At 44.2% G+C, this 22,697-nt stretch overlaps 2 protein-coding genes across 3 annotated transcripts in view; one reads left to right on the top strand and one right to left on the bottom strand.

Moving 5' to 3' along the window:
• The window catches only part of LOC125298155 (histone H3-like), a 781,614-nt gene that overhangs the window by 366,729 nt on the left and 392,188 nt on the right, over positions 1-22,697 (bottom strand). The gene's annotated exons all lie outside the window — the stretch shown is intronic.
• On the top strand, positions 8,545-22,339 carry mdh1aa (malate dehydrogenase 1Aa, NAD (soluble)). 2 transcript variants are annotated; one of them, XM_048248846.1, is made up of 9 exons: positions 8,545-8,891; positions 12,634-12,732; positions 12,970-13,066; positions 15,024-15,199; positions 16,820-16,942; positions 17,204-17,380; positions 18,799-18,912; positions 21,108-21,197; positions 21,773-22,339. In XM_048248846.1, exons 1-9 carry the CDS (start codon positions 8,838-8,840, stop codon positions 21,893-21,895), a joined length of 1,053 nt encoding a protein of 350 aa, XP_048104803.1. In that variant the 5' UTR covers positions 8,545-8,837; the 3' UTR covers positions 21,896-22,339. The 2 variants fall into 2 exon arrangements, with proteins under 2 accessions (XP_048104803.1, XP_048104804.1); XM_048248847.1 differs by lacking the exon at positions 8,545-8,891 and adding an exon at positions 11,709-11,866.

The following is a 22,697-nucleotide window of genomic DNA, read 5'->3' as shown; positions in this document are numbered from 1 at the left end:
CCGTCTTCTTGACCATCTGAGAAGGTCTCTCTCTCTCACTCTCCCTCCTTCTCTCTCTCTCTCTCTCTGTCGAGGGCTTCGCTCTTATCTGTTGAATCCTGTGGAGTGTGCTGTGCTGGAGATGACAGAGTCCTCAGTCATCCACTATTGTGTGGGAGGGAGGCCTCCTGATACGGGTCCCCCAGGAGGCCTATAAGGTAACCGTACCCTAGAGTCTCCTCTTGCCCTCGCTAACAAAGACCTGGGTAGTCCGTGTGTCCTTTATACCAGGGCGCTTCTGTCGGTGGTGGCGTGTTTGTTGTATAATAATGACCCGCCGACAACAAACAAGTTATGCAGCCAATAACGATGGCCTGTCTCTTTGTCAGTCTGCCTGTCTGTCACCTTCACTCTCTTCTTTATGGCTAACTGAATCTCTCAACAACAGATGCTCTAATCTGCGTATGATCAGAGATCAGAATCCCATTTTATTTTTCCCGCCCCCCCCAAGACAATCCGTCTTGGAATGTGGCATATCTATGCTAACACCCCGTGTTAGCCACTCCTGGTAAAGGGAGATACGGACCGCACGACGCCCTGAACGTTGGCATGGTTGCGACACATTGCAGTGTGGTGTGTGTTGTTGAGTGGTGAGATCTCCATCAAGTGAACTGACCCCCTCCCTCCCTCCCTCCCTCTCTCTCTCTCTTTTCTGCATTAGGCAGGCTCTGGTTGCATAAGGGACCGACTGGAGGGGATCGTTCAGAGCTGCTATCTCCCATCAGGCTGTTCAGATGAGGATGTGTGTGTGTGTGTGTGTGTGTGTGTGTGTGTGTGTGTGTGTGTGTGTGTGTATGTGTGCGATAGGGGAGGCGTCAGAGGTAGCAACTCTGCAGCAGCAGAGCCCTACAGCACAGCAGGCTGACCAACACTGGAGCTCCTAGTCCGGCCCTACAGCACAGCAGGCTGACCAACACTGGAGCTCATAGTCCGGCCCTACAGCACAGCAGGTTGACCAACACTGGAGCTCCTAGTCCGGCCCTACAGCACAGCAGGCTGACCAACACTGGAGCTCCTAGTCCGGCCCTACAGCACAGCAGGCTGACCAACACTGGAGCTCCTAGTCCGGCCCATCCAACCGCTTTTACTCTTTTCCACCAGGGGGAGCCAGTCAGTTGACCGGAGTGAACTAGTGGTGTGCGTGTGTGTGTGTGCTGACCATACTGCGTTGGTGTTGTCTGTCACACAGGAGTGTGTGTGTGTGGTGTGTGTATCAGGAGGAGTGGGAGACGTGTTACTAAAAGAGGGTCCACAGTTTAGGAACTAGTTTAGTGGGTTCCCTACATCTATCATTTGATTCTTCTTCTGAGTCCATCACTTGTGATTTCTTTCTATTTGTGTGGGGTATTATGTTTTCTGTTTGTTGTGTCATTTGTGCTGTCTATTTACCTTAAATCCCTGAAATATATGAGGCACTCATGCAGACATGTAAGTATAGACAAGGTCCTTATAGGCAATTACCACCACTCAACGGCCATCTTGGTAATAGCTTCGGGCAATTATTTTGGGAAGCTAAATGCATGGGGAGATGTATGTAAGCCATATTGACATAAAACGTACTGTGCGTCAGACAAATCTGTGTTTAAGTCTGAACTGAGCGATAGGCCTATATCTCCCCCCAAATCTCTTGACATAAAACATACTGTACATCAGACAAATCAAACAAAGCAGCCGTGGCCTACTGGTTAGCACTCTGGACTTGTAACCGGAGGGTTGCCGGTTTGAGCCCCAACCAGTGGGCCGCGGCTGAAGTGCCCTTGAGCAAGGCACCTAACCCCTCACTGCTCCCCGAGCGCCGCCGTTGAAGCAGGCAGCTCACTGCGCCGGGATTAGTGTGTGCTTTACCTCACTGTGTGTTCACTGTGTGCTGTTTGTGTTTCACTAATTCACCGATTGGGTTAAATGCAGAGACCAAATTTCCCTCACGGGATCAAAAAAGTATATATACTTATACTAAATCTGTGTTTAAGTCTGAATTGAGCGATAGGCCTATATCTTCCCCCAAATCTCTTGACATAAAACATACTGTACATCAAACAAATCTGTGTTTAAGTCTGAATTGAATGATATATCTCCCCCATGGGCCGTATTCACAAAGAATTTTAAGGCTAAAAGTTGCTCCTAAGTGGCGAATTTAGGAGCAACTCCTAAAAATAATGGGCGTGTCACTCCTAACTTTAGGACTCCTAATTTTTTTCACTAAAAGTAATTCACGAAGCATTTAGACCTAAAAGTAGCACCTAAGTCTGGGACAGCTTAAAAGAAGTCGAGAGGACTCCTAACTCACTAAGACCTTTTCACAAACAGCTTTTTTGTGGCATTTCACGTTACGATGTTTTGAAATGCGTCGCCTATGCGGCAACAGGAGCTTCCAATCGCGAGGGAACAATTTTGTATTCATAAAAGGGATCCAATAACTTTTTATTCAGTTATTCATCATCTTTTGTCCTTTGCACTACTTGTGCTTGTACTTGTGTTCTTTTACTGCTATTTAGGAGTACTCCTAGTGGTAATATAAAAGGCTTTGTGAATACGGCCCCAGATCTCTAAAATAAGGCTAAAAAAAGACAACAATGCGGTTGGTTACCTATTACAGGAAGGGGCGGGAAATGTCATGGCAGACAACTGCCATGTTGGCATTACGAACTCATTATAGAGAACTCATTATAAAGTCTGTGGTGTAGAGACATACAGAAGGGTAAGAGATAAGACATGTTACCGGTGATATGAGGACCTGAGATATGTGTTTCAGCATGATAAGACTGAGCAGTAAGTCATTGACCAATACTGACACACACAAAAAAAGTTGCGTGCATGCATGCATGTGTGTGTGTCCCTCTGTATCTGCTGACAGCAAGATTAGCCACCTCCCCACTATCCACACACAACGGCATTCCCAAAATTCCTACCGGAGAGGTCATCAAAATCCTCTGCTGAGAGATGCTTTCGCTGGGATCCCTAATTGCTCCTGTCGGACAGGCTACGGAAGTTGGTGAGAGCAAACTATAACAACAGACGCATTCTGTTGTTTCTGTCGCCCAGTTCAGCTCGCTGTGGTAAGATCAAGGTCAGGAGTTCAACTCCCTCAGAGCGTTCATTGTAATAATGAGACTCACTCTGAGAATCACTCTGAGAAGACTGTACGTTTTGAAGAGATGTTTAGCTTCTTAGAGTGGTCAAGAAAATAGTTGTATACAAACAACCACTACAGACTTCCAAACAAGGTCCCAGGTTCCAATCACCTTGAGCCTACATTCCAGTTAGTCATAGAGCTTTATAACGCTACAAATCATCTCTGATCAACACACCTATCCGACTAGTTTAATGGTGAAGGTGACCATAGCCTCAGCCCCCCCACACACACACACACCCCACCCAGCCCTCTGCCTCGAAGAGTGATCCAAAGAGTGATTGACAGCCGAGTTGATAGGGTGTAAGTGCTGGGAGGGGTGAATTAGTGACTGTGTTCCACCACCCTGCGTGTCTGACATTTAGGCAGGGGTGAACCAGGGGTTAAACCAGGGGTTTGTTAGCTCAAAACTGACATGTGAATGGGTCAGATAATAACAAGACACTGGGTCATGACTTGTGTTCAACCTGAGCATGGTGGTTGAAACACTATGGATTGGATTGACAGTGGGGAGATTTTATCAGCACTCATGTTCAGCCAGTCATTTTGGAGTTGTTTGGTGTGTGTGTATGTTCATGTCTGTTCACGTATGGTCTCATGTATTATGTGCATTCATGTGTGTGTGTGTGTAAGTGAGTGAGTGAGTGAGTGAGTGAGAAAGTGAGAGAGGGAGAAAGAGAGAGAGAGAGGGAGATGCATGTGCGTCTATATGTCATCTAGGAAGACTCATTGGGCCAGATTCATGGATTAAGCCGAGTCCTGAACAGAAACATCTTGGACTTGGCTTAATCCATGTGCAGGTAACTGGCTGACCCCCGAAAAAAATAATGATTCAATGCTGTATGAGAGTGTGGCCTAGTCTGCCCTTATGCACTCCTGGTCTCCCCTCGCGCGTCTCAGACTGTGGAAATCCACCGTTACCCATGACAGACAGGCCTCGGAGCGACATGCTGGAACCTGCTGTGCGAGCGCCCGTCTCCCCAGGCTGCCCAATCGAGCGGTAGGTCAACTCAGCGCAGCACACACGGCGATGGAATGTTGAAGTGGACGCGTCAGACCCCCCTCATTCATGAGACGGGCCTGTCCTCCCCACAGGCATTTAAGCAAAAAAAAAAAAAATGAATCGACACCCATCATCGCAGCTGTGTGTGAGTAGTTTCAACTCTGTGATATTTGGCAAGGGCTAACATGCTCCTTCCTGTTTGCCCTTGTCATGGCTTGTTTACTAGTGAAGAGTCTTTAAAAGTGGCGTGACAAAGTCAAAGAAATTACTCCAGGGTGCTGTGTCCCCCTGATGGAACCAGTATGTTACAAGGAGTTCAACAAGGACCTGTTCCAATCCAGGCTAGTTTGTTTCTGGTTCTTTATTCCTTGGTGCATCGTAATACAGGCTGCAGGTGGTTCGTTTGGCTGCAGGAACATAGGAACAAGAAAGCACAGACAAATGTGTGAGGCCAAGACCACACAGGGCGCGTGCACATACATCTGGAGATGCAAGAGATGCAGAGCCTCTCTTTTTGAAGAGTCAGAGGTTAAAGTGAATGGTTCTGTGCAGTAATTTAAGTTGATTGAGGAATAGAGTTCATTTGATTTGTATTTGATTTTCAAAGGCACATAAGCACATAGAGATGATATACATTACAGAGTACAAGTACAGAGATTATAAACATTAGAAAAATCACATGAAAACACAGTAAAGCCCCAGATGGTCATTTCCATTGGGGTCATTAATTTCCCATTGGAGTCCTCGAGTTTCCATTGTGGTCTTCGGACACATGTTTTGGATCTGGGCCAGCACTGAGGCATTTTTGCAAGAGTGGTAGTAACTTTTCTGGGTCATGAATCTTGATGGGATAGCTTGCCTAATTTTGTTTTGAAACGAACGGGAACAAAGAATGCTGCAGGTCACAGTACCTTTGAGAGTATTTTTGGAGGCATTTGTACGTGGTTGCCATGAGACAATCGCTTTTGGAACTGGAGCCCCGCACTGCGTCTATCAGCCGCTGTGGATGTCTTCTATTTCAATACATGTGCCAAGTGCGACCTCTAGTGGCCACTATAATACCTACACGTGTTGACTTTTTCCCCCTCCTTTTTTGTGGTCTGCGGTCTGTCATTACCTCACCAAATGCGATGCTCTTCTCCCACCTTGTGGAGCATTAGCGCTTTGAAGAGGGATTACAACGTGTTACCGCCACAAAACGTACTGGGCCCGAGTCCCAAAGGGGGATTAGCGTTGCAAAGAAGTGCAGTTCAGATTCTTCAATCGCCGCTATCAAGCCAGTTATATATCAGTCAAAACCACATCGGATAATCTCATCACCCAAATTGTAATGGTGTTAGAATGGGATCTGACATCCAACCTGTCCAGTTGGCCTACACGCCCAACGAGTGATAGCCTAACACACACACACACACACACAGACACACAGACAAACCGACACACACACACACACATTCACACTGATACAGTAGGCGATGTGCAAACATACACCATTAACTCTCCCATCTCTTTCTCTTTCTATTGTCAATAATTGCATAAGCAAAAATACATATAATTTGCTTACAAACTCACACACACACACACACACACACACACACAGAGAGACACGACACACCTTACGAAACAGTAGGAACGCACCGATTGTGAAAATCTGGGTCGATACCGAGTGATATTTAAAATGTAAATTTGTCCGATAACCAATAATTATGTTTAAAATGTAAATTTGGCCGATAACTGATGCCGATACTGATAATTGTTTATTTCTTTGTTTACTTCATTTTTGTTGTTAATCATTCCGTTTAGTGGCAAGTAAACAAAAATATTCATTAAACAAATAACAAGTCTTCTAGTCTGAACCATCTCTGAATGCCCCAGTCTGTGCATCGGTCTGTGTCATATAAATTTGCCAATTGCCGATATCAATCAGCAAGGTTGATACAGGCCGATACCAACGTTGGGCCGACATATAGGTGCATCTCGACAGTAAACACCTCACCAGTCATACACACTTCTCACTGCTCACACTGCAAAGACATAAATGAAGAACACAGGACAATTTCCCATGAAAGTCATCCCACTTCTGTAGGTCTGTATGAAAATGAAGGCCACATGTTTAGTCTGCTGGCATGGGCCCAAAACACTGCTGCAAATGTAACACATAGGCCTAACCATGCACACAAGACAACTGTATAGTTAAAGGAATACGGCAACTTAGCATAATTCACTAGAAGTGGGTTAGACCAATTAGCCCATAACAGTGGTGTAGTGGGGATTTTTAAAGTGGGGGGACGCTATTTTAATGACGTCATTGCAAAAACTGTCACATTCGCATCTCCACATACATCGGTGCGTAGCCTAAGGCCAAGGCCAAATTGTTACCAGCTTTCGGGAACATGAAACCGAATAAAATAAATAAATAAATGAAATGGATTAGCTTCAAAATGTACCTTAATGTCTTCACCCCAGCTACACTTTTCCACCAAAGTCTATGAATATGGTCTGTAGTTTTCATTTTGTTGTATCATACAATAAACAGACAAACTATAGAGTAGCCTATGTAATCTATCGTAGTCTAATCTCCTTGACGCATAACATGCCGCGGCATGGCTCATTCATTGCCACACGTTAACGATGGCAATAACAATAGCACAAGCAGGATTCACTGTTTCACACGCATATTCAACACGTTGTGTGGGGACTGTAGTTTGATGGGGCGTCATATGAATGTCATTGCGAATGATTAAAATGCAGAGGTGCACAGTCAATAAAACAAAACAAAAAATAACAGAAAGAACACTGGGCAGGCAAGTGCCAGTCATGTTTTTGAAGTTTTTGTTTGGATGAAAGTAGCTGCACCAATCGTAGGTTTTTCCTAAAGTTGTTCAGGTTCACCCAAGTTGGGTCATTATGGTTAAATAGCCTTATCACTTATATTGGTGCTCCCTCGGTAAAAATCCCTCGTATTACTCACACATGCTTATCGTGTCATTTTGATCACTGGATTAGCCTACCTGCTTTCTGCAAAACACAACCGAAGGGCCATGAAGATGCTTGCTAGATTCGGATACAGGCAGTTGCATAATCTATGGTTTTATAGCCACTTTCTAGCTACTTTCGGGTAACGCGGAACAACGAGCTATGTAGTTTTTAATGTCTTTACGCATGGTGGAGTGCTACAGCATGACAGTCTTTCTTGTAACGAATTTAAGGACAAAGAGGCCTAATTGGAGACGTTTGCGTGATGTGTAGTTACCACTGGTAACAACTTGTTATATTAATAAATCCACATTAAAATGCTCAAAACAATGCTCCAAGAAGTGTGGGGACGGCGTTCCCCCGCGTCCAACGCCCACTACACCCCTGGCCCATAAGCTAACTGGTCTAACCCACATCCAGGTAATTGTGCTAAGCTAAGCTAACAGTGTCAGAGTGGGTTACTGCACGCACAGAGAAGAGAAGGGTATGTGTCCTCTTATGTAACTCACTCTGGGGTAGATGGCTAAAACTCTGGGGTAGACGGCTTTAAAGACATTATTTGTGCTATGCCCCTACATGAAACTCAAGTCAATTTACCAACCAGTCAATCAATCAGTCTATCTATCTATCTATCTATCTATCTATCAATCAATAGGCCTATGTGTCTATTTGTTTATTTATTTACATTTTGAAGAGAGTGCACTTTAAAAAATAAAGGTGCTTAAATGGTTATTTGGTATATGGTCATCACCATAATGGTTCCAAAGTGAACCCTGCCCTTGAGTAGAAACTTTACATCAAGTGAAAGGTTCTTCACATTTGAAATTATTTTTCAGATATACTATTTTCTTAGCCTACCTGTTTGCCTTTCCTTAAATGTTTTTTCAAATAACTATTGTCTTGAGGGTTCTTTGAAGTAGCCTACTTCAAAACGTTATTCGATGGATTTCTTCTACCATTATTTTTTAAAGTAGCCTATGGTCAGGCAGGGTGGACAAGAAAACGTTGTTCAACACTCCACGTGTTTAAAGGCGATGTTGCCTGCATAAAGTTAAACCTTGTGTCCAACGGTGCAAGGTCTGGTTGTAGCCGCCTGCGGTTTAGGCTCCAGGATAATAATGCCATGGGAACGGTCAATGATATCCTTAAACACTCCGTCTACTTTCCCAACTGATTTGACGTACATACATACATACCGCCGCACAAACGTTCCTGAACTGCTTCCTATCTGCCCATGAGTCAAGCCTTAACGCTACTCCAACCCACGTTGTCCTCAAATAACCCCAGACATTTTCCTTAGCGTTCGACAGCAGGCGATATACCTTTTTGCTGCAGCGTGTCAAATCCAGTGACGTCATTTAACAGCAGGACTCGCCATCATCTTTAAATTTAGGGACATAATCAGAAATGGGTGGCAAGATTACTTGCATTCACTCTATTTTCGTCCACTAAAGCTCATTAACGACCTGATGTACAGTAGATTGGCAGCAACCGTCTGATTGGCGAGAGAGATATACTAGCCTAGGCTACTACAGAGACAGCAACTGCATAACGGTTCGCGTTTCCCTCCGGTACGCTCACGTTACCAGGTTGTGGTACGCACTTTTTGTGTGTTCCAAAAGCCCTACAACTCTGCACTGTTGGCAAGGACAGTCAAACGGACAAGAGAAGGACAGGGACGGACTCACTATGTTGACGTTGCTGACAGCTATGTACTTGGTGGTGCGGGCGGCTTCGTCGGAGGTAAGACGCGCCTCTCCTTGACAACGATAGCACGCTTTAAGGCTCTGTGTTGAACAAACATAAAGGCGACGTGCTTTGCAGTTACCGCCAACAAAGCCCTCATAGGACTGCAGGGGAATGCTTGTGTCATTCCTTCCCTCCGCAAAATCTTTAAAAAAAATGTTGCTAGGTAACTTCTTTACCACAGGGTTTTTGAGGACAACCGTGTCCTGTGCGTAATTTCTGTAAGATTCGCTGTTGGCATTCACTCTGTGATGTGTTTATCCGTAATGCAAAATAGGCTATGTTGGTTTACCGCAATAGGACATCATGGGGTTCAACGACCTCGTTATCTTTAATTCACTAACTTTGAGGCTGCGTAAGGGAGCTGCAGACCCCTCCGGGTAGTACCATGGAGAGCGCCCCATGCATGGTAGCATGATAGCCCAGCTCACAGACAAGTGGGTTGGTAAGAGTGCGCAATCCACACCCTCTCTTATGTAATGCCAATTTTGGCAGAGAAAGGAATGTCGAAGGCTGATCCCTTACAGAATAATGAGGCTATAATTTAGGCGTCTGACCAAGCTATGACGGTATTAGGCTATTTTCTTTGTTTTCACGATGCAGGTCATTGACAAGCAATCATCAGAATTTAAGCTGGGTAGAGTAGAATTGAGCAGGTGAATTCATAGCAGAGGTTACCTTGCCTCTCTCCTTTTCGTCTCATCCTGTCTTGACACCCCCCAGACTAAAGTAGCTCTCTCTCACACACACACACACTCTCTCTCTCTCGCTCTCTCTCTCTTTATCTCTCTCTCTCTCTCTCTCTCTCTCTCTCTCTCTCTCTCACACACACACACACACACAAATTGTGTTGCCAAAGCAGCAGTCCATTCATACAAATGATGAGGGAGATAAGGGGCAGACTTAAACTTGATCAATTATACATTGACTACAAAACAATACAAAATATATTTATACAAATGTATATTTGTCTATAATTTCAGATATACACGGGAGAGGTTTCAAATTCCTTGTGCTATAGGTAGGGTATTTCCCATTGCGGCCAATCAACAACTAAGCCAATATTCACTATCATAAACAAAATCATCAACAAAGCAACCTTTGTGGGCACAAAAACATCACCAACAAACAGCCTTCAAGAGCTTTTCACTCACTGGGGTTATCAAGCAGGCACCTTCCCTCATCGGTGCTCTGTTGAATAACACCACAACACTTCCAGAAAGCTCAACAGTGGTGTCTGTCGTCCCAAACCCAATCACCTCCACACTCATGATGGGTTCTCTACCAACAAATTCTTCAGTCACTCTTCGTTACTGTGGCCGTTTGTGATCCAATCAGTAACATAACTAGACAAACCGCAAGCCCTTAATGCGGGACACAGTCAATCCTCTTCATTGCTGCAGCAAGTACACATTTACGTTTAGGTTATGCTATGAGTCCCTTAGGTTATGACATTGTGAAATGTGTTATTCCTCTCTCTCTCTCTCCCTCTTTCTCTCCTCTCTCTTTCTCTTTCTCTTTCTCTCCTTGAGGGGTTGAGAATCCGGGGGTGGTTTTCTCTAATCATCGTTTTTTTAGTGGCCAGTATTCTAGAGTTAACTTGTTGATGAGGTTCAGGTGCCCATTTGTGGCTCCGCGGATCCTGCAGAGAGTTTAAAGGGGATGGTAGCTGGACAAGGTCAACTTTGAATATGCTTATTGTACACAATTAAAATGAATGTGTTGAAAACAACACAACTTATGTTGTTTTTTAAACACATCTAAAGTCCAGATAGGGTGTGTTGTTTCCAACACATTTGTTTTAATGATGTCAATTGATAATTCTATGTTTTTTTTCCTTCTGTTTGGGTGGGGCTTGGAGTTGTTCTGTCAAATTACTGGTGAGGGGAATCTCTCCCTGTGGCTTTCACTTACACACAACACACCACATACATTTTAACCATTTACTTGTGTCCTCATGGAAAAAATGGTGCAGGGACACTGACATTAAAGATGCCAATACTTACAATTGTAATTACAATTGTAATACCTACAAACGTATGGATCAGTGTCACAGAGAGAAAGAGAGAGAGAGAGAGAGAGAGAGAGAGAGAGAGAGAGAGAGAGAGACTATAACCCTTGTACTTTCAACTTTATTTTGTCCACTGTTTGTCCTACACCACAAAGACTGTCTAGCTCCAACAGGTTTGGGTTCCCTTGCCAACAGCGGCTCTTTCTTTGTATTCCACAAACTGAGCCAGTAGATGGGTTAGGCCATGGGTCATCTTGGCAGACTAAGTCTGCTAATCTCCATTTACCTGTCACGAGAGAAGAAAAGGGGAGTGAGGTAGAGTGTGAGAGAGAGAGAAAAAGAGAGAGGGGGGTGAACAACAGAGAGAGAGAGAGAGAGAGTGGGAGGGAGGAGAGGGATAGTGAGAGGGAAGTAAAGGGGAAGTATAACCTATTACAGCCCTTATCTATTTAGACATGACCAAGTTGTTCAATAGCCTGTCATTCAGAAATCCTACAGTTCATGAGAATGTGTGATTTCATGTGCATTCAAATTCAATTTATGGATATACAGTATTTTCACACATAAGTTAGTATAATCTGTGGGCTTGCCACTAGCGCATAACAACCGTTTGCATTTATTTCTGCACGGTTTGCGTCAAACCAGTTCTGTTTCAAAACTCGACCTTTAATCGGGCTTTTGAGTACAGTTATCTATATTTGGTAGTGGGAGGGACGTCAGAAAGCGAAATGCTGACGTCAGAGCGGTTCTTCATGGGGAATGTGTTCTTTTTCTTGAGCTGGCTGTAAGGGAGAGCCAACATCGTTGAGAAATCAACTACATATCCCGGTGCACGCGCGAAAAGCTTTGGTGTTGCCGCATGACATTTCACTACAAGAATAGAGGTGACCCTGCTGTTGAGTCCTGAGTGGTGGGAAAGCATAGCTTGCAGACGTACGAGGATAACTTGCTTGGAAACATGGTAAGGAACAACGACTATGTTATACTGCAGAAAGTGTGGAGATGGTTTATCCTTTGATAGGTCGTGCAGAATTTCAGCAACCATTCATTTGAGGTCCAAAGCTGTAGTCTCTTTCAAATAGGAAGTTGTTTAAGGTCGATTATAGAATGTATTGCTTTCAGTTATAATTTGCAGATCAAATGCATCGCTACCCAGAGGAGATTGGAGGCCTATTTGTATCACGCCAACGTTATTAACTTGGTGCGCTAACGTGCAAGGTTAGCGAGCTGGCATTGTCGTGTTTGGCACAGACGTCTGTCGTGGATGTTGATTATGCCATGTATTATGTAATCATCGCGATATAAATATTTTGCTAGGGCCTGCGAACGCACTAGGCAAAAAACACCTGCTACCGGCGAAAGCTCGCTATAGTCGGCTTTGTTGAAACAATTGCAATCTGTCGCGTGGCACTTCAAGCATCTTTCATTCGGTTGCGTCATGAATCATTTCACAGCCGAGACATTTTAAATAGCAACATTGTTAAGGCCTCTCGTAGTAGTGCCTCCAGCAGCTTAACCGGCGCAGCTTAACTGTCCAATGCATCTTATTCTAATAACTTAATATGAATAGTCATTGTTTTGGTTTCTCGAGTGAGGGTTTTTGCATTGTAATCGAAGGGCACTGATCGGTCGTGTCTGATTACTGCCGCTTCGTTGCCCTTGACGGTGCTAAGTAGGTCAGTTTGACAAGCTCTGTGATGAATTTGTGGTTTGTCCTTGACTCTTTAGGCCGAACCAATCCGCGTCCTGGTCACCGGCGCTGCCGGGCAGATCGCCTACTCTCTGCTGTACAGCATCGCCAAGGGAGATGTCTTCGGCAAAGACCAGGTAAGACCGCAACAGCCTTGACTCTATTGTGTAACACGAGGGATGCGATTCAGCGTGGATCTTTTCAACTGGAAATAACCGGCAGCTTTCATTTTTTAATAAGATGGACGCCATTGCGTAACAAGTGTGATTGAAACATGTTCAGTGGTATTTTTGGCGAGTTCGTGTGATGAATGAACACAGGAAAATGATGGATTCTTCCACCTTCCCTCCCTCTCTCGCCCCTCTCCCTCTCAGCCAATCATCCTGGTGCTTTTGGACATCCCGCCCATGCTGCCCGTTTTGGATGGGGTCGTCATGGAGCTGCAGGATTGTGCTCTCCCGCTTCTGAGGGGTGAGGCTTCCACACACACACACACACACACACACACACACACATTCACACTCTGCCCCAGTTCTCTACCAGCAGCAGCATATGGTTGTGCTGTTTTGTCCAATCTAACACATGCCCCTGGGATCTTCATGTTCACAGAGATAGAAATCATACACTCTCACACTGTCTTCTACTCTCTTGTTTATTTTTCTACTGTCTTTGTTATCTCTTTGTGCCACATCATCTTTCTACTGTTCTCCTCTTTCTTTCTTTCTTTCTTTCTTTCTTTCTTTCTTTCTCTCTCTATCTCCCTCTCTCTCTCTCTATTTCCTGTCCTCTTCTTTGCATGTGTGTCTTTTACCGTCCCCCTCACCACATTCTATATCGAGTGTGGTAGCGATGCAGGAAATTGTGTTTGAACTTGTGAACAATGCGGCGGGTGGCAGTTGCTCTGTAGACCCACCGCGCGCTGTGTGCTGACTGGCCAGAACCTGGGAGAGGCGGAGAGGTGTGGCCGCCTCACTGCATCCCCATTGGACGGCTCTCAGGGTTCTATATAGAGTGCAAATAGCCAATCACAAGGGCTCCTGGAGGAACAATAAGAGGTGGTGTCTATCTGGGAGGAATTAAAAAAAAAAAAAAAAGGGTGAAAAAAAGAAAGTTGGCGGGTGCAGAGGAGTAGAGAGGAAGAGAGGGATGAAGAGAAATGATAGGTGTAGAAGAGGGGAGGAGAGGAAGAGAGGGATGAAGAGAAAGGATAGGTGTAGAAGAGGGGAGGAGAGGAAAACAGAAGAGAGAAGTGGGGTGGTCTGTTTCATCATCTGAACTTTGGCTTAAGTTCAATGCTGATAACATTGGATTCACCATTAGATAAACTAGCTGTTATCTTTTAAAAAGCTCCACACTAGTATTATTGCTCAGCAAGGCACCACAAAGTTTTTTTTTTATTATCAGGTAGATAGCTGCAGGCAGATCACCTTGTATGACTTTGGTGGTTGACCCCTGATTATACGCCTGTAAGTGAATCCTCCCTCTGAACTTCAACCTTTGACCTTACAAGGGGCACAAGGTGGTGACTTAAGTAGTTTTCCTCTCCAGCCTCCTCCAGCTCTCTCCTGGCCTTGTTTTGTAAACAGTAGCACCTCTTGCCAAAAAAATCCTCCCACTCTTTTAGAGGCTGTGTTTTAATTATTCAGTGCAGGCAGCCACAGGGCTGTGGTGGTGAGTCAAGTCAAGTCAGTTTTTTTTTGTTGTTGTACACGACTTCTTAATTCTACTCATGTAGTGTTGTTTTTCTTATTACTTATTTTATACATTACTGTCAGACCTGTGTATCTCTGGGCCCCTTTCTATGTTTTAACGGTTTTGCCCAACCTCTCTTTTGCACTTTGGGTCAGCTCCTGTTGTTTTTAAACGTGCTATATAAATAAAAGTGACTTTGACTTGACTATTCAGTGCAGGCAGCCACAGCTGTGGCTGTGGTGGTGAGTGAGTGAGGGAGAGAGTATGTGCAGGGGAGTGCAGCAGCATCATCACGGCTGCCGCCCCTGCAGGGAGTGACTCAGCAACTCTGATGCAGAGGAATTCGGTGGTCTGAGTCTGGCACGTGTAAGAGCAGCAATCAATCATTTGAATCACCTCTGGAGTGCGGTGGACAGGCAACTCGCATTATGATGGCATACTAATCCATCAAATGTGGTGTTTTTTTATTTAAAAATGTGTGTGTGTGTGTGTGTGTGTGTGTAAAAAATACAATATATGGCTATTTTCCCCATGATCCACAATGTTTGTGTGTGTGGGTGTGTGCATCCATTATTAACCCTTAAAGGAGAATGTTGAGAAATGAACGTTCTAAAGAATATCTGGGTTCATTGAATTCAACATAGAATTTTAGAACCTTCAATTGTTGCGGAACTTAGAACGTTCAAAAACCTACACCTTTAACCCAACCACTCCTCCCTCTCCCTGCCCCCTCCAGAGGTCATTCCCACTGACAAGGTGGAGGTGGGCTTCAAGGACCTGGATGCCGCCATCCTGGTGGGCTCCATGCCCAGGAAGGAGGGCATGGAACGCAAGGACCTGCTGAAGGCCAACGTGGCCATCTTCAAGACCCAGGGCGCCGCCCTGGACAAGTACGCCAAGAAGACCGTCAAGGTGACCGCCCTCCCAGCCGCCCGCATAACGGTCTGACTGCCTGTGGGCATAAACGCAGAGGGTGCAATGCAATGTGTGACTGCAGTCAGCTTGGGTGTAGTCAATGAGAGAGAGACTGTGTGTGTGTGTGTGTGTGTTGTGCTGATGTTACAGTGCCTGTTGCTGGGTATCAGTGCTTGGGTTTTCGTTCATGTACAGGACATGATTAATCTATAATTAGCTACAATCAAGTACAATCAAGTTTTAGGGGTAAGAACATTGATGCAACCGCAGTTGGAAATAGCATGTTACTTCAATGTCTTCATAGTGCAACAAAATCAGTCTAAACGCGCACACATAAAGGCATTTTCAATCCTTTTAGTGGCTCTGATACAAGAACCTTGTGTCCAAATATCCATTACCCTGCATACACACTCATTTGCAATTTAATTTGCTGTCACTTGATAAGAAAATGTAAATGTGTTGAGGTTCAGGTAACCTGCACAACAGACTTAGGAGACAGATACATAGTGCACGAGTCGGCAAAACCATTCTGAGTTATTTAAGTCTGAGTTTGGAGCGATCAAATACAGGGAGCAGGTTTTGTATTCTCTATATGGGAAAGTAAAGCCTGTTCAAGCTCTGTTCTGCACTCTGTTCAAGTTTAGGGTGAAATGATTTGAGATTATTTCACAACTTGAACATGACAAGACATGAACAAGTCCTTTTGCCACCAGATTCAGTTCATTAAAAAGGTAGATTTATGATTATTTGTGTGTAGCTGGGGAATATCTGCCCTTCCCTTAGGTCATCAAAACCTGAATTGTGATTTGGTAGTGATTTGTTGTACAGTAGGCTACATTGCTGCCAATTGTTGCTGAATGGCACTTGGTTTTGGTGAGTAAAATAGGACCTAATCAGTGGAACTGGAGTTAGAATTGTAAGTCAGAGTGTGGCCCCTGATTGGCTGGCGTTCCAGCGGTAATCACTAATGGAATGGCTCAGCCTGGAAAGTTCTGGAATGGTCTCTCTGAAATGTTGTGTACATAGTGTGACTGTAAGGGTGCTACCCCGAGACATATGCCGAACCTGATATGAGCACCTGATACGCAAAATATGGAATGGAAGTGATCCAAATCACTGAAAACAAAGGTTCATAAGTCCATTCCTGTGGTGACGTAGTTTCATGACGTGATTTAATGTCGTAACGACCTTGACTCGACTCACTCTGGTTTAGACTGTTAAAGTAAAGGCTCATGTTTCTTTAAACGTGTACTCCCCTGTGGAAGCCAATAGTCTTGAAATGCATGCAACTAGGGTTTGCTCATTATGTTTATCATATGGTTACCACTTTTCACCTTTCATTTTTTGTGTTGATCCAATAATTCTTTAAAAACTAGATCATACTTTTATAATTCCACCACTTTACAGTAAACCACCCCTTCCCTGGCCCTCTACATGTGCGGTCAAAACATTTATTTGTAATTCTAATCCTAATAAATTTTGATCTGAAAGTATATTTCAGATATTATTTTACCATTAGCCAATGTCTTTGTTCTGTGTTGTATTTTGTACTGTTCTGCAGTCTAGAAGGACTGTTCTCACACTGTGTGTGTGTGTGACTGGTGTGTTGATCCCCAGGTTCTGGTCGTGGGAAATCCCGCTAACACCAACTGCCTCATCGCCTCCAAGTCTGCTCCCTCCATCCCCAAGGAGAACTTCTCCTGCCTCACCCGCCTGGACCACAACAGAGCCCGCTCCCAGGTGTGTGTGTGTGTGTGGTGTGAATCTTTCCTATGAGCTTAATCAAAGTATTATATTGGTTAGTTAGACATTTAGACAAGCATTGATGCATACAATCATTGATGAAATCAAAGGCTGCAACAGTAACGATGCAATGAAATAGCATGATTACTGTAACTAATGCAATTAGTCGTCCTCTCCATCTTCAAAGTACTGTACTGTGTTCATTGAGATATCAGCTACCCAGTGGTGCAGGGCTGATGTTTTCTTCCACACCACCAGGTGGCCATCCGTGTCGGCGTGTCCTCTGATGACGTGAAGAACGTCATCATCTGGGGAAACCACTCCTCCACCCAGTACCCTGACGTCCACCACTGCAAGGTCAACGTGCACGGCAAAGAGATGGCCGCCTTCGACGCCATCAAGGATGACGCCTGGCTCAAGGGAGACTTTATCTCGGTAAGACTTTGCCACCCAAACCCACGCCAAAGTCCTTTTAGGCAAGTCCCTCCACTCTGTGGCCATATTGCAACGCTTTTTGGGCACTCATCGGGCATCCATTTTGGCAGAAATGCGCGTGCGCAAGGCTTCAAAACCCCAATCTTGCTCCAGCGGTGAGATCACAACACATGATTGGCATGATGTCTTCACAACACACCATATGATTGGCTCAATGTATTCACACCACACCACATGATTGGCTCAATGTATTCACATGTCAACGTTTTGCTGAGGAAGGGGTGTGATATAGTGGGAACAAGCTCCACCATATTGGCGTTACAAACTAGCCCCATGCATTTCTATGGATTTTTTTTGAGTGCTGTGTCTCCACATTAGAAAGTCTCTGCCTATGCTGATATCATGGGAGCTATGCGTAATCCTTAAAGGTGCAGGCCTGATCCTTTATTATCCATATGCGAGGGGTGTATTTGATTGGCTGTTCAGCTCAAATATCAATATTCTTTTGGACTGCGCCTTTAAGACTGAGGATTAAGGCCTGTTCTCATTTCTCCTTCTGTGTATGCTGGTCTCACTGTTCATCACTTTTTTTTTATTTTTTCTCCCCCATTCTTCTCTTCCTCTCTCTTGTCTTTTCTCTCTCTCTCTCTTTTTTCACCCTTTTTTTTCTCTGTCACTTTTCTCACCTCCCTCTCTCCTTTTCTCTTCTCTGCTCATGTTCCCTTCCTACCCTGCTTTTCTTTTTCCTGATCTCTATTTTACGACGAGGAATTTTTCGATCTGAGCTCTTTTTTTTTTTTTTCCGATCTTGTTTTTCCTTTCGAGTCGAGAAATTTCGATCTGAAATTTTTCCTGACTTTTTCCGGATTCGAGTCTCTCTGCTCATGTTCCTCCTACCCTGCCTCTCTCCTTTTTCTCTTCTCTGCTCATGTTCCCTTCCTACCCTGCCTCTCCCTCTCTCCTTTTCTCTTCTCTGCTCATGTTCCCTTCCTACCCTGCCTCTCCTCTCTTGTCTTCTCATCGTGATTTCCCTTCCTCCCTGCCTCTCCCTCTCTCCTTTTCTCTTCTCTGCTCATGTTCCCTTCCTACCCTGCCTCTCCCTCTCTCCTTTTCTCTTCTCTGCTCATGTTCCCTTCCTACCCTGCCTCTCCCTCTCTCCTTTTCTCTTCTCTGCTCATGTTCCCTTCCTACCCTGCCTCTCCTCTCTCCACGTGTCTCAATATTCTCTCTTTCTTTCTTTCTTTCTTTCTTTCTTTTTCTCTATGTGTCTATCTCCCTGTCATTCTCTTGTTTGTCTCTACACCTCCCTCTTGTCTTCTCTCACCATCCCTCTCTCTCTCTCTCTCTCTCTCTCTCTCTCTCTCTCTCTCTCTCTCTCTCTCCCTCCCTCCCTCCCTCACCCTCTCTGCGTCCATCAGACGGTGCAGCTGCGCGGTGCCGCTGTGATCAAGGCCAGGAAGCTGTCCAGCGCCATGTCTGCTGCCAAGGCCATCTGTGACCACATGAGAGACATCTGGTTTGGCACCCCCGAGGTGAGACTTCACAGACGCCACTTCCTTATCATAATCACTCGTAGTCTTATATCACAGGGCAGTACGGCTGGCTCCTGTAACGGCTCCTATAAAGACCTCACAGACACACTCGGTCTCGCATCAGTCCCTCATAATCGCTCCTAGTCGTATCACAGGGCAGTACGGCTCCTGTGACAATAAATTAGAGAAATCCCAGACATCATCATCATCCCTCGTCACTCCCTCATCATCATCACTCTTAGTCTCATCATCACAGGGTAGGATGGCTCCCATGACTGTTTATTACAATTAGAAACCTCTCTTTCTCTCTCTCACACACACACACACACACACACACAGTCTTCCTCTGTCTCACACAGTCTCTCTCTCATTGACAATTTAAATAGCCATAGTCAAATACCTCAGCAGTCTGTGATGCACTTGTGACATTTCCCTTCTCTGATCAGGGTAAGGCGTCTCTTTTAGCGGTGGGTTAAACCATAAAAGTAAAAGTCTTCTGAGCGACCTCTAGTTTTGCACCCATTATATTGCATCATGACCCTGTGACTGACTCTTGTGACAGTCCTGAAATAAAGGGAGGATGTGTTTTATAACAGCAGTTCACACATGAGATGTCATTGGATTAGTGCCATTAGCAGCATCACTCGCGTTCTCAAGCAGAGAGTGCAGAAAATAAAACCAAAAGCTCCATAGCCACATTCCTAATCACGCATGTAGCCACATTCCTAATCACGCATGTAGCCATAGTCACATTCCTAATCACATGTAGCCACATGTGTGGTAATCACACATGTAGCCATAGTCACATTTCACACATGTAATCATTCTAATGTACACATGTAGCCATAGCCACATTCCTAATCACACATGTAGCCACATTCCTAATCACACATGTAGCCACATTCCTAATCACACATGTAGCCATAGTCACATTCCTAATCACACATGTAGCCACATGTAGCCATAGCCACATTCCTAATCACACATGTAGCCACATTCCTAATCACCACGAATGTAGCCATAGCCACATTCCTAATCACACATGTAGCCATAGCCACATTCCTAATCACGCATGTAGTTGTAAATTTGTTGGCCAACTCTGAGACATCCTCATCTTATGACCATGTCTTTACTGTTATTACAGCATACAGCAGAACATTTCTTGTGCCAGTAAGCTCAATTTAAGTTTGTGTATTTAGCTTATTATTATTATTATTATTATTATTATTATTATTACTATATATGTTTTTATCTTGAGTGACTTACAAAATGGCATCATTAAGATGGTAAAATGAAAAATAAACTAATTGGAAATGATTTACTACAATAAACAGTAAATAAAAATATAACCGCAGATGACCATAGTGGCTTAAAGCTATGAGGGGAAAACTCAAGCTTAACAGGTGTCCGTCATATCGAAGTGCACTCTTCATCCATTGTTATCACTTGTAGCTGGTTTGACATCACAACTGATCCAGCCGGGACTCCAACTCTATTGCTTGACCATCAACATGAGCGACTCGTATAAAGCTGCAGATTATCTTGATCCTTTTATAAACCCTGTGTTGTTGTAGAGCACTCTGCTTACTAGTATATGCAGCACTGGCGAGTCGGGGGAGGGGAAATGTCACGGAGTATCACTCCAATGGACTTTTTGTGTTGTTAAAAAAAGCTCACTCTTCGGGGGACCTCTAATGTCCTATCCAAATAAAGCCCCCAAAAATATACTTTTATACTAATATAGCTCACTCTTTAAGATACCCACTGTCTCGTTATAATTACATTTTTGGCGCTCTGTTTAGGTGGGTGTGTTCATGTAGGAAGCGGTTTATATCTGTTAGACCAACGTTATATTTTGTCTGTGTTTTTAGTGTCCGCGTGCACGTGAGGGTCTGCTAGGGTGTAAACACGGCCGTGTACCATCTATTAAATCACAAAAAGGGACTAGAATCTGACTGAGTGGTGTTTTTTTTTTGGGGGGGGGGGGGGTTCGTGGTGCGTCTTTTTCCACAATACAATCTCCATAATTAGACTATCACCTTTCATCAAGTTCTTCGGGTCCACGTTCGAGGCCGACCCGGGTCATTTCCCGAACACACCCCACCTCTCTCTCTCACTTCCTCCCTTCACTGTCCTATCACAATAAATGGAAAAAAAAAATAGACTAACTCTCCCGTCATGTCTTCTTGTTCCAGGGCGAGTGGGTGTCCATGGGTGTCTATGCTGGTGGAAACTCCTACGGGGTCCCTGAAGACCTCATGTACTCATTCCCCGTAATGATCAAGGTAATGCAGCTGTTACACTCCTGTGAAATAGAATGTCTACAACTCAATGTGTTCTAGCAGGCCACTGTAAAGGGTCTGTTTTAACTTGAGAAGAATGACTTTTAGGTTTGCTTGTGTGTTCTTGATTGATAGTTGATTGATATGGAGTTCCTGAAGGGACATAATAAAAAAAAAAGAAAAAAAAAAGACTTTTGGTGTGAACCAGAAAGTTTTACTTGCACACAAGAAACGCAAAGCCCCTAAGATTTATTTTTACATTTTTTTTTTTTTTTTTTTTTTTTTTTTTTAAAAAACATAAGTGTCCCCCTAAGGGGCTCCAGAGATCGAAAATCTAAATGTTAGATATTGCATTCTTAGATTAAATAGGTTATTGTTAGTTCCTCTGAACCACTGATTGATTGATTTACACTGAGGCTGATTTGAACTTGACTTGGCATTCGATCAATTAAACACCATAGAGAGAATGTAGACGTGTGTGTGTGTGTGTGTGTGTGTGTGTGTGTGTGTGTGTGTGTGTATATAGATTATAAAGTGACATTTATTTACCTGTTTTACATTTGTACTCCCCTGTCCAGAACAAGACCTGGACGGTGGTGGATGGCCTGTCCATCAATGACTTCTCCAAGGGCAAGATGGATGCCACCGCTGCCGAGCTGGTGGACGAGCGCGACACAGCCGTCGCCTTCCTGGGAGTGTGACTGCCTCCGCCGACCTCAGCCCCGCAGCGACCCGTAGACACCCAGAAGCCTCCCCGCTCACAGCTGTGAACCTCCACGTCATGTCGCTGCCCGTGTGTGAGTGTGTTTGTGTGTTTGTACGTGTGTACACACGTGTTTGTGTGTGTGTGTGAGAGAGATCAACTGTATGTGTGTGGATGAGTGTGTCTGTGTAGAGCTGAGGGATGGTATTCCTTCATCTCTCTCCATGTATTTGTTTTTGTGTGTATTTCACTTACCAGACAACAAACGTAACATTTAAGATCTGTAAGATACAAAACAAAAAACTCCAACTCCTGCAGGATTTGATCGGGCGACACAACAATAGGGAATGTCCCTTTGAAAGATGAACGCACATAGTTTCCCCGATCACTGTAACAATACCTGTTGTTCAACAACAATAATAAAAAAACAATATGAAAACAATTTCAGTTAGTGTGTTGTTTATCCCACCCCCACCCACGTTTTCCCTTTCTTTTTTCCGTTCTGTTTTTGAATTAGTTGACTTTGTTGTCGGTAGGAGGCACTGTTTCCACATTAATCACAAACTATGGGACTACGTAACAAGAGACACAAGATATGAGAACCCCATCTTATTTTTCCATTTTATTCCACAATTGTAATAAAAATACTACATATTATAAAAAACTGTGCTGATATTATAAATAGTTAAAGTAAGGCACATGGTTATTGAGCAGAGGCAGTTAATGAAGCAAGTGTCACAGGCTAGCGTACAACCAATCACGAGTCACGCTTTAGCGTCTGCGTGTAATCATGCTTCCGC

This window comes from Alosa alosa, chromosome 7 (genome assembly GCF_017589495.1).
Source record: "Alosa alosa isolate M-15738 ecotype Scorff River chromosome 7, AALO_Geno_1.1, whole genome shotgun sequence".
Classification (NCBI taxonomy): domain Eukaryota; kingdom Metazoa; phylum Chordata; class Actinopteri; order Clupeiformes; family Clupeidae; genus Alosa; species Alosa alosa.
The sequence above is the reverse complement of the archived record's forward strand: the minus strand, read 5'-3'. Positions and strand labels throughout refer to the sequence as shown.

What these genes read in the sequence shown, in the direction of transcription:
- mdh1aa (XM_048248846.1), top strand. Translation starts at nt 8,838, where the DNA reads ATGTTGACGTTGCTGACAGCTATGTACTTGGTGGTGCGGGCGGCTTCG. An exon ending in TCTGGTTTGGCACCCCCGAG is followed by an intron (nt 18,913 to 21,107) that starts GTGAGACTTCAC and finishes TTCTTGTTCCAG; the next exon opens with GGCGAGTGGGTGTCCATGGG. An exon ending in CATTCCCCGTAATGATCAAG is followed by an intron (nt 21,198 to 21,772) that starts GTAATGCAGCTG and finishes TCCCCTGTCCAG; the next exon opens with AACAAGACCTGGACGGTGGT.